This window comes from Carassius gibelio, chromosome A7 (assembly GCF_023724105.1).
Source record: "Carassius gibelio isolate Cgi1373 ecotype wild population from Czech Republic chromosome A7, carGib1.2-hapl.c, whole genome shotgun sequence".
Classification (NCBI taxonomy): domain Eukaryota; kingdom Metazoa; phylum Chordata; class Actinopteri; order Cypriniformes; family Cyprinidae; genus Carassius; species Carassius gibelio.
The window spans coordinates 15,858,161-15,871,584 of record NC_068377.1 but is presented as its reverse complement, the minus strand read 5'-3'; the positions used below and the strand labels follow the sequence as shown (position 1 = coordinate 15,871,584).

Sequence of the window (13,424 nt, the reverse complement as noted above, 5' to 3'; positions counted from 1 at the left end):
ACTGTGTTGTGCTTTGTATTTTCACTTTTCTTCCTGATCAAATAATCCCTCTTACAGCGTTTGTCCTTAAGTTGCCATTATATTAATAAACAGAGCTTTCATTTTCAATATATTTAAAACACCCTGTCTCTTTGTTAATGCATTTTTAACAAGAAAAGAATAGCAGCTCTAAAAGTAGGATAGTGTCTAACTGTACTGTACAGAAACAGGATCATTCAAGGTCATTGGCTGTCAAATACTTGGCTATAGAGAGACAGACTGGCAGACACAAATGGGTTTCACTTGACCCTCTGTCATTTAAATGCAGTGTCAGACTATTCTTCCTCATGACAAAGCACTTACAGTTACTATAATTCTAATGATAGCTACTTATATTACAAACATGACAGTAATGAATTATAGAAACTAAAAACTTTTAGCATTCACAGCTGCACCTGCTCCATTTTTATTTGGTTGGGAATTAAATTTAGAAATGGTGAAAGAGAGTGAATGAGTGAATGTTGAGTAAATTTACACTACCATTCAAAGGATTGGTGCCAGTAAGATTTTTTTTTATTTGAATAATTTGAAATATAAGTTCAATTTAAAATAAATAACCGTGTGTGTGTGTGTGTGCGTGTGTGTGTGTGTTAAAATTTATATTTTTACTTAATGCATCCTTGCTGCACAAAAGTATTAATTTCTAAACCCCCAAAATTTTTAAGCTACAGTCTATGTTTTCCAAATGTTTTATTAAGTTAATATATTAAATAAGTACATCATGAATTTATCACCAAATGGACAAATTTTCCATCTTTCAATTTTTCATCTGGTGAAGACTGAAAATTCTAAAAAAAGAAATGCAAAAGCAACCTAATGTGTTCAAGAAGATTGCAGATCTTAAGTAATGGGCTCATTATGAAGCAACTTTAAGTTTAACTAAATATTTCTTTTAAAGGGGTCATGTGACGTTGCTAAAAAATAACATTATGTTGTGTATTTGGTGTAATTCAATTATGTTTATGCAGTTTAAGGTTCAAACACATTATTTTCCACATACTGTATTGTTGCTCTTCTATGCCCCAATTTTCTGAAACGCGTAGATTTTTACAAAACTCACTGTTCTGAAAAGCAAGGTGTACGCTAATTGGCCAGCTATCCAGTGCATTGTGATTGGCCGAATTCCTCAACCGTCTGATGGAAATTGTATGCCCCTTACATTCTGTGATGCTGTGACATCTGTGGGTATGTTAGAACGAGCCATTTTAGGTAGGTGTGGTTGACTCTTAACTTTTATAAAGAATATCTCTTTGGATTTGAGAGTTTAGTCTTTGCAACTTTACAGATCTTCTTTATGCAGCCAGTAGTCAAGAGCTTGTAACATTCCAAAGAGAAAGGAAAGAAAATTAAATCACATCTTATGACCCCTTTAATTATTTTTTAAATAAATTTCCCAACACTGTTCTTGTGTACAGAACAGCTTCATGCTTAGATTTTTTTTAAACCACTTAACGGCTGTGGTGTTCCTATAATGAAAATCCCATCAAGTAATTTGTACTACATACACTGCAAACAGAATTTACTATCTCTTGTGGATATTATAGAGTGTGCAGTGTAAATATACATTAGGCCCGATCAGAAATAGACATGTTAAGGCGAATGAGAATGTTCCACTCTGACTGTTTGGCTGGTGTTTGCTTACACGGCCGTGTGAGTGGTAACACCCTACCGACTACACCAGTCTACGTCAAACATCTGGGGAAATTCTAACCCCCATCACACACACAGACACTCAAGCTGATCCTGCAAATAGCTTGCTGGTTGCTGAGCTGGCAGTTTTTTTTTCATGTTCTCTTTGACTATGACGGGCAGCCATTTTGCCCCCTGGTGTAAGAATCAGATTTATGATGTTCATTATGGTTGCTACTATTCCGCTCATGCAGGCAAGGCAGTAAAACACCCCTATGAAGCGCTGGACGAGCCTTCCGTGCTGCACACACATCTGCAGATCGTCTTTTTTATGAGCCCCCGTGCCAGGTTTCCAGGACAGACTGTGATCTATCAACATTCATTCCCACCAAAGCCAAGAACAGAGTGGGAAAGAGAGTCTCTGTGTGAGAGACTCGGCACGAGGAGAAAGAAAGTGAGAGGCCGAGAGGAAGATCGAGAGGACAAGCCAAAGCACTTTTTGTTTTGATTCTGGCTCATGAATTAGAGTTTTCACACACACAGCCAGACTCCCTCCACCGAATCCGTCCATACAGAAAGAGATTATTATCTAGGCCTCCCGATGCTGTGTTCTTTCCCCCTGCCACTTATTATACACATGTGAAAAAGCCAAAAACTTGGTGTAACGATATGAACTTCTTACTCATCGGGAAGAAGGAGGCGGGAACCGGCGCACAATCAAAACCATTTTAATAATCAAAAATAAACACAAAACGGCGCACCAGCCCCTCACGGACGACTGGTGCGCATAAATAAAAAGCAAACATAAAATAATGTCCCAGGCCTGGTCCTCTCTCGTCCTTCACGGTCGTCACTCCAGTTTTATATCCTTCCATCTCCTACGTGGGACTCGATACTAGCGGTGGGGCTCAGGTGTAGCTCATCTCCAATCACTACACCTGGCCTCACTCCTCGTTCCCACGCCTCTCGGCCCCGCCCCACTCGCCACATACCCCCATCGCCCCTCGCAGGCCGGGGGGTACCCTCGAGACTGCGCTCTACTCCCCCCCCCCCCCCTTCCCTCCGGGGGGGACCGCTCACGGGGACCTGCAGGAACCTGGGGGTAGGACAGACGAGGCGAGAGAAAAGGAGATGGAAGGAGGAGCGACAAGGACGAGAGAGGGGAGAGAGAAAAAAAAAAAAAAAAAAATCCGGTTCCTAGACGCACTGCTGCTCGGCCCTCCACCAGCTGGGTGATCTCCTCCGCGGTGCCTGGCGGTGGCACTGGACGGCCCTCGGCGGACGGAGCGACACTCCTCCGCCGCCCGATGGACGGCGACGGCTCCTCCGGTTTTGGGCAGCGGCAGGAGTCCCCCGTTCCCTGCCCCTCCGGATTCCGTCACGGAGGCGGCAGGCTCCGGCCCCCTGGCGAACGGCGCCGACTCCTCCGCTCCCTCACGGACGGCAGCCGCCCCTCCTTGTCGTGGGCGGTCGGCAGCGAGCTCGCCCGTCCCCGGCAACTCGCTCCAGCCCACCGCCTCGAGCGTCCCTGGCGGCACATACCTCGCCTGCTCGAGGGCACCGCGGATCCACCACAGCGGCGAGGGATCTTCAGCAGCGCGTCCCTCCTTCTCCCGGGCTTCGGCACCACTGTAACGATATGAACTTCTTACTCATCGGGAAGAAGGAGGCGGGAACCGGCGCACAATCAAAACCATTTTAATAATCAAAAATAAACACAAAACGGCGCACCAGCCCCTCACGGACGACTGGTGCGCATAAATAAAAAGCAAACATAAAATAATGTCCCAGGCCTGGTCCTCTCTCGTCCTTCACGGTCGTCACTCCAGTTTTATATCCTTCCATCTCCTACGTGGGACTCGATACTAGCGGTGGGGCTCAGGTGTAGCTCATCTCCAATCACTACACCTGGCCTCACTCCTCGTTCCCACGCCTCTCGGCCCCGCCCCACTCGCCACACTTGGCTAAAAGCCCCAATTTTCCTTAAAGGAGACAGTCAGAGACCATAACCTTAAAGAAATTATTCACCCAAGAATGAAATATCATTTAGTCATCCAAACCATATGACTTTTTTACATTGGAAATGTAAATATTAAACAAAAATATGACTATTTTCATTCATTATTCTTTTTTTATATATATATAAGATTAATTGTTTTTAAAACCTAGTGGAAAATTTTCTAGGTAAAGCACCACATCCAACAATTTTAGCATACATCCCAGTATTATTTATCCCATTATAACAAAAGGAAAAATATTAAAACATTAAGACATGAAACATTGTTTTATGGCGCCTTAACCTGACTGTATATAAATAAATACGGATCCATTCAGAATCATTAAACAGAGCAAAACACAAATTTAAAAAGTAAATAAAAACATGAATTTGTCAAATGTGGTGATCTGAAGCCAGCACAACATGACCAGTAAACAGTTCCTCTGTCAGAGTTAGTGTTCGAGTGTGTTTGAATGTCTACATAAACACCACTGACCACCGCAAACTGATATAAGAAACACACTTCTTCAGTGAGTGTCCATTATAAAAAACCTGCCAGACATGTGAGCATACTGAAATACGTTTGTGTGAAAACCTACCAGAGAGCACACACACACTAATAACAACGGACTTGCATGTGTCTAATAATGCACGACTCCTATATGTCACTGTAATCGAGTTTACCTCCATTACAATCGTCATCCATCAAAACTTTACTGGTAAGATACTGGTTAGTAGATACAGACTAGTCATGACTTCAGCTTAAAGATAATTAATAGAGGTATGTTTGCTCCCACCAGTCACTGCACAAGTTAGGTTTATGTATGATGACGAAAGCAAATTAGTGCTAACCCTTGTCCTCCCTGCTATGGGGTCCCTAAAAGGACATGGTGGTGGTAAAAATATTAAAGGGAGGAAAAATACTTTTAAAATCATTTGCATCTTGCAAAATGTTTACGTTCCCCCGAAAAATGTTGTATTCACTCGCAAAACTTTTGCATTCTCGCTCAAAGATATTTGTGTTCCCTTGCAACCTTTTGCATTCTCTATCAAAGATAACTGTATGCCCTTTTGAGAATTCAGTCTACATTGTGAAACATTCGCTGTGAGGAACATCCTGAAACCATATTGGTTACTGCCAGTACTATAAACTATCCAATTGTTGCTTATTATGCTAATCACATACAAATAATGACAAGCCTGCAGGTAGTATATAATGCGGTCAGAGCGACAATTTCCTCAGAAGCTTCATGCTGCCATCGTCAAAAACACACCAGAAGATACGACAGCTTCTGACACACATTCTGAGGATTCGGAGGAGCATCGAGGCCCACAGGAACAAGGCCCAATGCCGACAGCAAACCGCTGGTGGGCACTTCCGGCAAAGGATGAGTCATCACCGTCATCCTCTGCCGTTGCCCTTTGGCCAGTCCTTTTCACTGATGAGAGCCTTTTCAAGCTCCTGCATTCCCTGTACAACGGCAACATGGAAGATAGGTAGAACATTGGTAGATCCACAGAGTTCATGGAAGTCCTTCACTGGTACCTATGTCTCACCCTTGCTGATCTGAAGGATTCTGACTGTTTGGTGCTCCTCAATGCTCCAGCCTCTTCGGTGACGCCGTGGAGTCAGCTTGAGTGCGCTTCTCTGAGGTGCAAAAGCATGCAAAGCAGCCCGCCATTTCCTATATTGTGGTTCCCAAGAGAGATGAGGGACTCGGTCCTATCCTGGAACTGGAACACATCATCAGAGCACTCCACAAGTGCACATTCAGGATGACAACAGTAAAGCAAATCCTGGCACAAATCTGTCCCAGGGACTGGTTTGCATCCATAAAGCTGAAAGATGCATACTTCTGTATTCAGATAGCACCATGCCACAAACACTTTCTGAGGTTCGATTTCGAGGGCACAGCATTCCAGTAGTCAGTGCTCCAATTCAGGCTAGCTCTGTGCACATTCTGCACTTTCCCCTCTCAGAGTGAACCGTATGTGCATTCTAAACTATTTGGACAATTGGTTAATTTTAGCCCATTAACAAGATGTGCTTTCAGACACACTGCTTTGCCATCCAAGTTCAAAATAAAAATCTATGAACCATGCATGGTAAACGTATGGAGCTGTATGAACCACTAAAAGCTGTAATGTAAACAGGAAGTGTTTGTTTGATATTCTTGCGAGGGTACACAAATTTTTGTGAGTGAATGCAATTATATTTGCAAGAGAATGCAAAAGTTTTGCGAGGGAATGCAAATATCTTTGTAAGAGAATGTAAAAGTTTTGCAATCGAACGCAAAGTTTCTTGGGGAAATGCAAAAGTTTTCTGAGATAAAGCAAAATATTGTGACTCCAATATTTAAAGCTGCAGTCTGTAACTTTTGACGCTCTAGCGGTTAATAAACAGAACTGCTTGCGTCTTGCGGAAGAACATCGTAGCCGGAACTACTTCTCTCTGTTTATGTCTATGAAGAATCACAAAGGTTCTGGGTTACTCCGCCGCGGTACCCCCGAAGCAATCTAAAATAGTCTGAATATAAACACTTATTTAGGTGGACCCTAGTGATTCAGTACAAGCTAAAAACACGGTTTGGAAAATGGATTCATGGTGTACTCGCTTATTATATAAATTTTTCTACATTTTGAACACAAACAAAGTTACGGACCGCAGCTCCGATTGGTTGTTTCTTACCAGGAGCGGATTAATTCCTGCAAATGGCAATAGGACCACTGGGAGGAGCCAGAGGAGCTTGATTTTTTTCACAGATTATCTGTCTCATATTCTACTGTCAGGACATAATGACAGGTTTAACAAATATGTAAAAAATATATATTTACAAAAGTTACCTACTGCCGCTTTAAGCTACAGACTTTGATTCCATTCATTTGGAGCACATCTAACATGTTTGATATTTTCACGTCTACTAGCAATGAGGCACACATTTCTGCATGAGTTTGTTGTGATTGGAACAACTTTAAAGTCTAGTAGTCTATGACACTCAGTAATTTAGTTTATGATGGCTAGTTTTTCCTCTGTGACTTACAAAGTCGGTAAATGTATGATGCCCAGTATTTTAAAATCTGTTCAGATTTTCTAAGTCGTGTAATGTATTCCAGCCTTAAATGATGACAGCATTTTCATTTCTGGGTGAACTGTCTCTTAAGTAAATCTTCTGCCACTGTAAGAACACAAGAAATAATATTTGTGATGAAAAAAGCTAGCTAGACCCAATAATGGCAGGAAAGGAGGAAGTGCATGAATTTAAGGATGAAGAGCAGTAAAGAACAGTAAATGAGAAGCAGATTATAGGCAGTTACTAGCAGGAAGCATCAGTTTCCTCCCTCACTATAGTGGTTGACACCCATGGAGAGGATAAAGGTCTGGAGTGTGTTTGTGTGTGGTTGTGTGTTTGCTTCCGTTTCACTGCGGTTCAGTGCTGTCCCCCTCCTCTTTGCTTCGTGGCAGTCTGTGCGCGGTGATGGAGAGGGGGTGAAACATGTCCCCCAAACATAAATCTTACAATAAATATGCAACCCATGCTCATTGGAGAAATGTGCCTGTGGTGACATTATTAAAAAGTATTACATCGCTTCTTGCTTGTTTTGCAACACTTTCAAAATGAATTATCCAGTGAGTGGCGGTAAAAGCATGTTATGTTTAGTCCAACACTGATGAAGGTGAATCTGGCAATGTTTTGTATTATTGGTAGTTGTACGTATCACAGCAGTGTGCAAATTAAATTTCTAGTGAGTTGCACTTAAAAGTTAATGCTCCTAGCTCCTCCACGTTTTGAAAATGACATGCCACCTGCAGTAAACCTGACCCTTACCAATAGTCTTAAGAAATCCACACAAGTAAAAAAAAAAAAGGAACAATGCCATTTTAGTTATTTTAAGTCTTTGAGCTCTTGTATCATGACATCTGTTTCACAGTACTCCACATTACAAAATCTTGTACAAAACTTGTCTCAGGTGAGCTATTGACCTTGATAGCCGCCCTCCCTTTGGCATTCAGCAAAATCACATCAATCAGGTCACATGATCACGGAGCAGTATGCGACCCCTCCTTCCCCAGGAGAGACCTGTGCTTAAGAGCCCTGACCTGCCAGGAGCTCAGACCACCTTTATCTATTGTACTCCACATCGTGCTAATCCCCTTCTATGATGAAATATTAAATGATGTTGTTTATATCATTCTGAAATGGAAACCTGTGAAAGCTGTTGTCATCCTTTCAACTAGAGTCAGTCTCAGTTTATCCCGAGCCAAAGGCTGGATGTGGACTATGCCTGATGCATGTTTATACCACAACAGAGAAAAGTATATTTGACTGAACACCTTGAATATCAAATCACTAAAACAATGTTAAAATGAGAGTTGAATGAGTGTGATGCAGCATCTGACCTACATCCAAGACACCAGCTCTACATAACTTTACAGTCATCCATAATTTATACAAACTGTAAATAACTGGTCAGGAAAATGAGACTACCAGATATGTAAGTATATAAGAGAATGAGAATTATGCTTAGAATTAGCATTAAAAATGTGTAATTTGAATAACAACAAATTACATTTATATTCAAGATGAATTTTTTTATAACGTCTTATCATTGGAAAATAATAGACTGATTGAGAATAGAGCTGAGAATAGATCAAAAAGAGAACACTGCAAAAGAAATTGAGAACAATAAAAAAATTTGAACACTGCATTAGACAAAAAGACATGTATCTGTCCAAAGCAACCACAGTCTATGTTTTGTTATTTAAGGACACAACCTTAAGTTGAATAATTGTCATTATTACCAATAATAATTAAAAATAAATAAATAAAATGAAAAATAATTAATTCAAAAGCAGTATCAAAAATAAATGTTAAAATAAATTAAAATGAAACAAAATGAAATAAAATAAAATAAATGTATAAACTGTATGTCACAGTCTACAGCTACAAGGTGGAGTGAATAATAATTGTTGTAATAAAATATGCTGTCTCACTTTCTTATAGCCTTGTGATTTCTTAATGTTCCTTTCGTTTATTGTTCTTATGCTTTATGTGCCCCCAAACCAGCATCTAAAACAGCCACCTAAGAGTCACAACTGGGGTTGGATGAGATCCTCACTGTTTTTACAAGGCACAGAGGAAGGCTCCCAGTTCCGTCAGCTCATTAAAAGCACAACAAGCCCACATGAACCCAGAATAATGCAGATCATCACACACATTCAAACACACTCTTTACCTCAGGCATGCAGGCCACAAAATGAGATTAAAAAAAAAAATAACATTCCCCAGATGAAGAGAAAAAAAGTCCAACCCAGTAATACAATCATAATGAGGCTGGTGGTTTATTTCCTAACAACATTATTTCCATCAGTCGATTCTCCCTGAAGAACTTGACTCGGTCAAATCATTACAACAGCACCATGCCATAAATAGCCAAAAACACCCAGCATGCCTCTCTACAGCTATGAGGCACGTCTTTGTTCCCTCTCATTTATCCATTATTGTCAAGGATTTATAACATCCGCTTGTGAACATACTGTTCAAAACTCACCACAGATGAATAATGTAGTTATGTTGAATTATTTGCTAATAACATCTAACCAATTCAAAAAGGCTTTTGTCTTATATGCACACGCATATGAACATTAACACAAAGGCATTCTTACAATCATTGTTTGCAGGATGAGAGCATTTAATCTAGAGGGTCTAGCTCTGTTCCTTCTATAATCTTTGGTTTCGGACACACATATCAGGCCTGATATCGCGCTCCTGTACTCATAATCATTAAAATGCTCCAATACCACACAACGTGTCAAAAGTGCTGTGCCAAAGACAAAGTAAAACAGACAACAGAACAACAGAGAGCAGATTGGAGTTATCAGAGATTAAGGACGTCTATGAAGTACATTTATGTAATTAATATAATGTTAATCATTCATGCCTGTAGCTGATGTGCACGAGCTGATAAGCAAAGTACGCTGAGTGGAAATGTCAAAAGGCAAAAGCAAATACAAAACAATGTACTAAAGTACAAGTAATGTACAAGTTACTAAAGTTACTTGACAGTAAGGAGAGAGAGAAAGATAGAGTGAGGGAGAGCGTGCACACTTATTTTGCATAATCTTGACTGTTCTTCACTCACTTAGCATTCAAGTGAAATCCTGAATACAAAACAAACAAAATTATAATGGCATTCACTATAAACAACATATTTATTTAAAGTGAAAGTGAAACTAGTATCTTGTGTGAAATGTGCTTTACATGTGCTAGGTTTCTGTACCAAATATATAAAAAAAAAGGGGAAAAATACAGGTATCGATAGTAGTATCGGCAAGTGCCAAAAAAAAAAAAAAGTATTGTATTTGACTCGTTCTGAAAAAACTGGTATCGGTGCATCCCTACAGTTATCTTTCTCTCTCCCATAGTTTTTTATCCTATTCATTACCCTCATAATGGGATATACATATCCCTGCACCCTCAATCACACACACACACACTCTCACACATCCCTGATCATGCCTACCTCTTGTGTTGGTTGCCATATCCGCCACCTTCTGAAAGGCATCCAGAAATGCCACTGCTGATAAAACCGTGGTTCTGAAACACAAAACCAATGGAATAAATTGTTGACAATTGTCTTTTCTCAGCATTCAATAAAACCTTCCTCACTGCGGGTGTGAGCTGGAGACTGAGCTTACCGGAGTTGAGAGTGCAGCTTGGTGGCCTTGGCACTGAAGTCTTCCCAGACAGGATAAGAACACTGCAGAAGAACAAAGACACAAGGTGAGCTGTGAATGTGCACTTTGTGTGTTCAATGAACAAAGTGCATTGCTTGTACACAATCGTTCAAAATGTAGAAGTGGTAGGATTGTTTAAATGTTTTTGTCTCTTATGCTCACCAAGGCTTCCTTTACATGATCAAAAATGCAGTAAAACAGTCATATTATAAAATAATATTGTTTTTACAGTTTTTAAAAAAAATATTCAGTGTCACATGAATATCTGTGATACATTTGAATGACTCTTTGGCAAACAGAAAGAGCAGCATTTACTTGAAATAGAGACGTTTTGTAACATTATAAATGTCTTTAATGTCACTTCTCATCAATTGAATGTCCCCTTGCTGTGCTATCATTAAGAATAAAACTATGTCAATGTGAATATATTTAATGAAGTATGTGTAGTAGTTGCAGCAGAACTTAACAATAGATAATATATATATATATATATATATATATATATATATATATATATATATATTGCACGCAGTCCTTGTACACAAACATAATGTGTGTGTGTGTGTGTGTGTGTGTGTGTGTGTGTGTGTGTGTGTGTGTGTGTGTTGTGTGTGTGTGTGTGCATCTATATGGATATGATAATTGGAGGGGATGTGGTTTGTCCCGGGGCAGAAATAGCTGTGTCATCCGGCGATAAGGGGACAAGCCATGTACATTTCTGCCCAGTTGCCACGGAAACGCAGCAGACAAAGTATTCTGTGTGAAGTCTGCTTTACAAAAGGCCACGGGCTAAATGCAATATCACAGTAGCCAAGCAGAAACTAACAAGCATGACGTCTAGTACACACAATCCTGTGACTGTCATCCTAAGCCGTAACAGTGTTTTTCTCTCTCAGAATCACTTCAATAAAGGTTCTTGCTTCTAAAACGTTCAACATATTCTTATTTTTAATTAACATTTTTCTGATTCTACATGTAATCCTTACATTTTTCAGTTTGGGACTGAGATTTAGCACTTTAATTTAGTAAGACATTCTTCTAAATTTTGCAAAACATCATCATAAAAACAAATATATGGTTTTTGGACATAATATTAAAGTGTGTTTTCTTGCCATGAAAAAATTTTCACTTATAAATGAGTTTCATGCTGCAACAACGGCTGCGTTAATTTTATTCAAATTACTGAATCAACCCAAATATAGTAAAAATTGCACATTGCCACCTTTTGCAGTGTGGTGTAAGGTACTGTAATCTTCATCCAAAATATTAGCAATCATGAAATATTACCTTGTTAGGTCAATGTTACGTATGTTTTTGAGACATTTAACCCAATAATCTCCTACTATTATCAATCAGCACTGAACACCAAGGTTGTTTTCATAATATCGCCGTCGGTGTATGAATGACTGTGTCAATGGGTGAATGTGAAGCAAATTGTAAAGCGCTTTGGATGGCCATGTGGTCTGTTGAAAGCGCTATATAAATGCAGTCCATTTACCATTTACCATAAACGAAAACTGAAACTACGACTAAAACATCAGTTAAAAAACTTTTTTGTTAACTGACATAAAATGTAAAATTTCATAATAATGAAAAACTAAAACTAAACGAACTGAAATAAAATAATAATTATAAAAAATAAGTATTATTTTTCGTAATTAATAAGCTCTCATCCCGTGGCATCCCGTGGAAAATCTGACGTGGTTTAGTTTAAAACCAAACAGGCTGTATAATACACTTTATGCATGTGAGGTTAGCCGAGGCTGACAGCAACATCAGTTAACCCTTAACTGTTACTAACATTTTTGAATATAGAGTTTGTAGTGCACGATTCAAACTTAAATTTCTATAAATTTTGAATGAAAACATTTTGTAACATGATATTGATTTACCATTTACATGGTAATGCAATGTCTGGTTTTAAAATGGGTTTGCAAAATAAAAACTAAACTAAAACTAACAAAACCATTCATGAAACTAACTAAAACTAAACTTAAATTTAAAGCAAAATTGAAAACGCACTTAACATTATTTTGTGATCTCACTATCACCGTTGCATCTCCAATTCCAGCTCTTCTTAGAGTATCCCATGTCACTGTTGGTGAAGCAGCTTTTGGCCACAACCGTCTTTGTTAGCTTCTTAAGACCGCTAAGCTCACCTGAGTTTTGAGCAGGGCAGATTCAGACTACTGTGTGTCAAAGGGTGAAATTAGCAGCACTTCAGAACATAGCTGGAGGTCAAGATTGTGCTCAGCAACTGGAAAAAGACCCTTCCCTTTCCTCATACACCCGCACACTGCCCAAAATACACCCCTGTGCCTGCTCTCAACTTGCCCCAGAGTCAAAAGAAGAAAGAACGATTTTGAAACAGAGAGAAAAGGAACGGACACATGGAGGCCAGCAAAATGCATAGCCTAACACGCTTTTGGAGGGGATTTACTTCATAGATGACGTCAGAGTTACTATTTTTATGCAGAATGTCTGTCATTTCATTTACTGAATCAATCAGAACGGGGATGTCTAAATTTTAATGAGATGGGAGAGCCTGGTGTCTGGATGAAGAATAAAGAATAGTGCCCTTGAAACCCTAGTGAAATAAAAACAAGTAAATAAATAAGTAGTCTCTTTTAATATTTCTTTTACTTTTATTATAACATGGGATGGCAGCAGTACTGCTATTTTACCCCAAAATCTGGCAAAAAAAAAAGCCTTGACATAATTCAGCCTTTTTTAATATTATGTAGTTAAGATCAAAATAAATAAACACTGTAAAACTTAAAAAAATTATCATAATTCCTTATGTTAAAAAAGAAAATGCTACAGTAAACATCTGACAATAGTTGACAATAAATATATACAAAATAAATACATAAATACATCTCATTTCATTTTACGGTAATTTACTGTTACTGTTAGTTTTTGAAAGTGGAAAAGAAGTAATCAAATGTACATTTTATATTGGGGTTTTATGTTATTTATACATCATTTTAGTGTCATGTATGTTAACATGATGGCATTTTGCAT

At 39.1% G+C, this 13,424-nt stretch overlaps 1 protein-coding gene across 4 annotated transcripts in view; it reads right to left on the bottom strand.

Moving 5' to 3' along the window:
• The window catches only part of LOC128016667 (protein MTSS 2-like), an 86,126-nt gene that overhangs the window by 40,580 nt on the left and 32,122 nt on the right, over positions 1–13,424 (bottom strand). For all 4 annotated transcript variants that reach the window (XM_052601352.1, XM_052601354.1, XM_052601353.1 and 1 more), the window contains 2 exons: positions 10,362–10,423; positions 10,187–10,260 (listed from right to left, as the gene is read on the bottom strand). In XM_052601352.1, the coding sequence (XP_052457312.1) occupies positions 10,187–10,260; positions 10,362–10,423 (136 nt within the window). The remainder of the gene's footprint in view (positions 1–10,186; positions 10,261–10,361; positions 10,424–13,424) is intronic.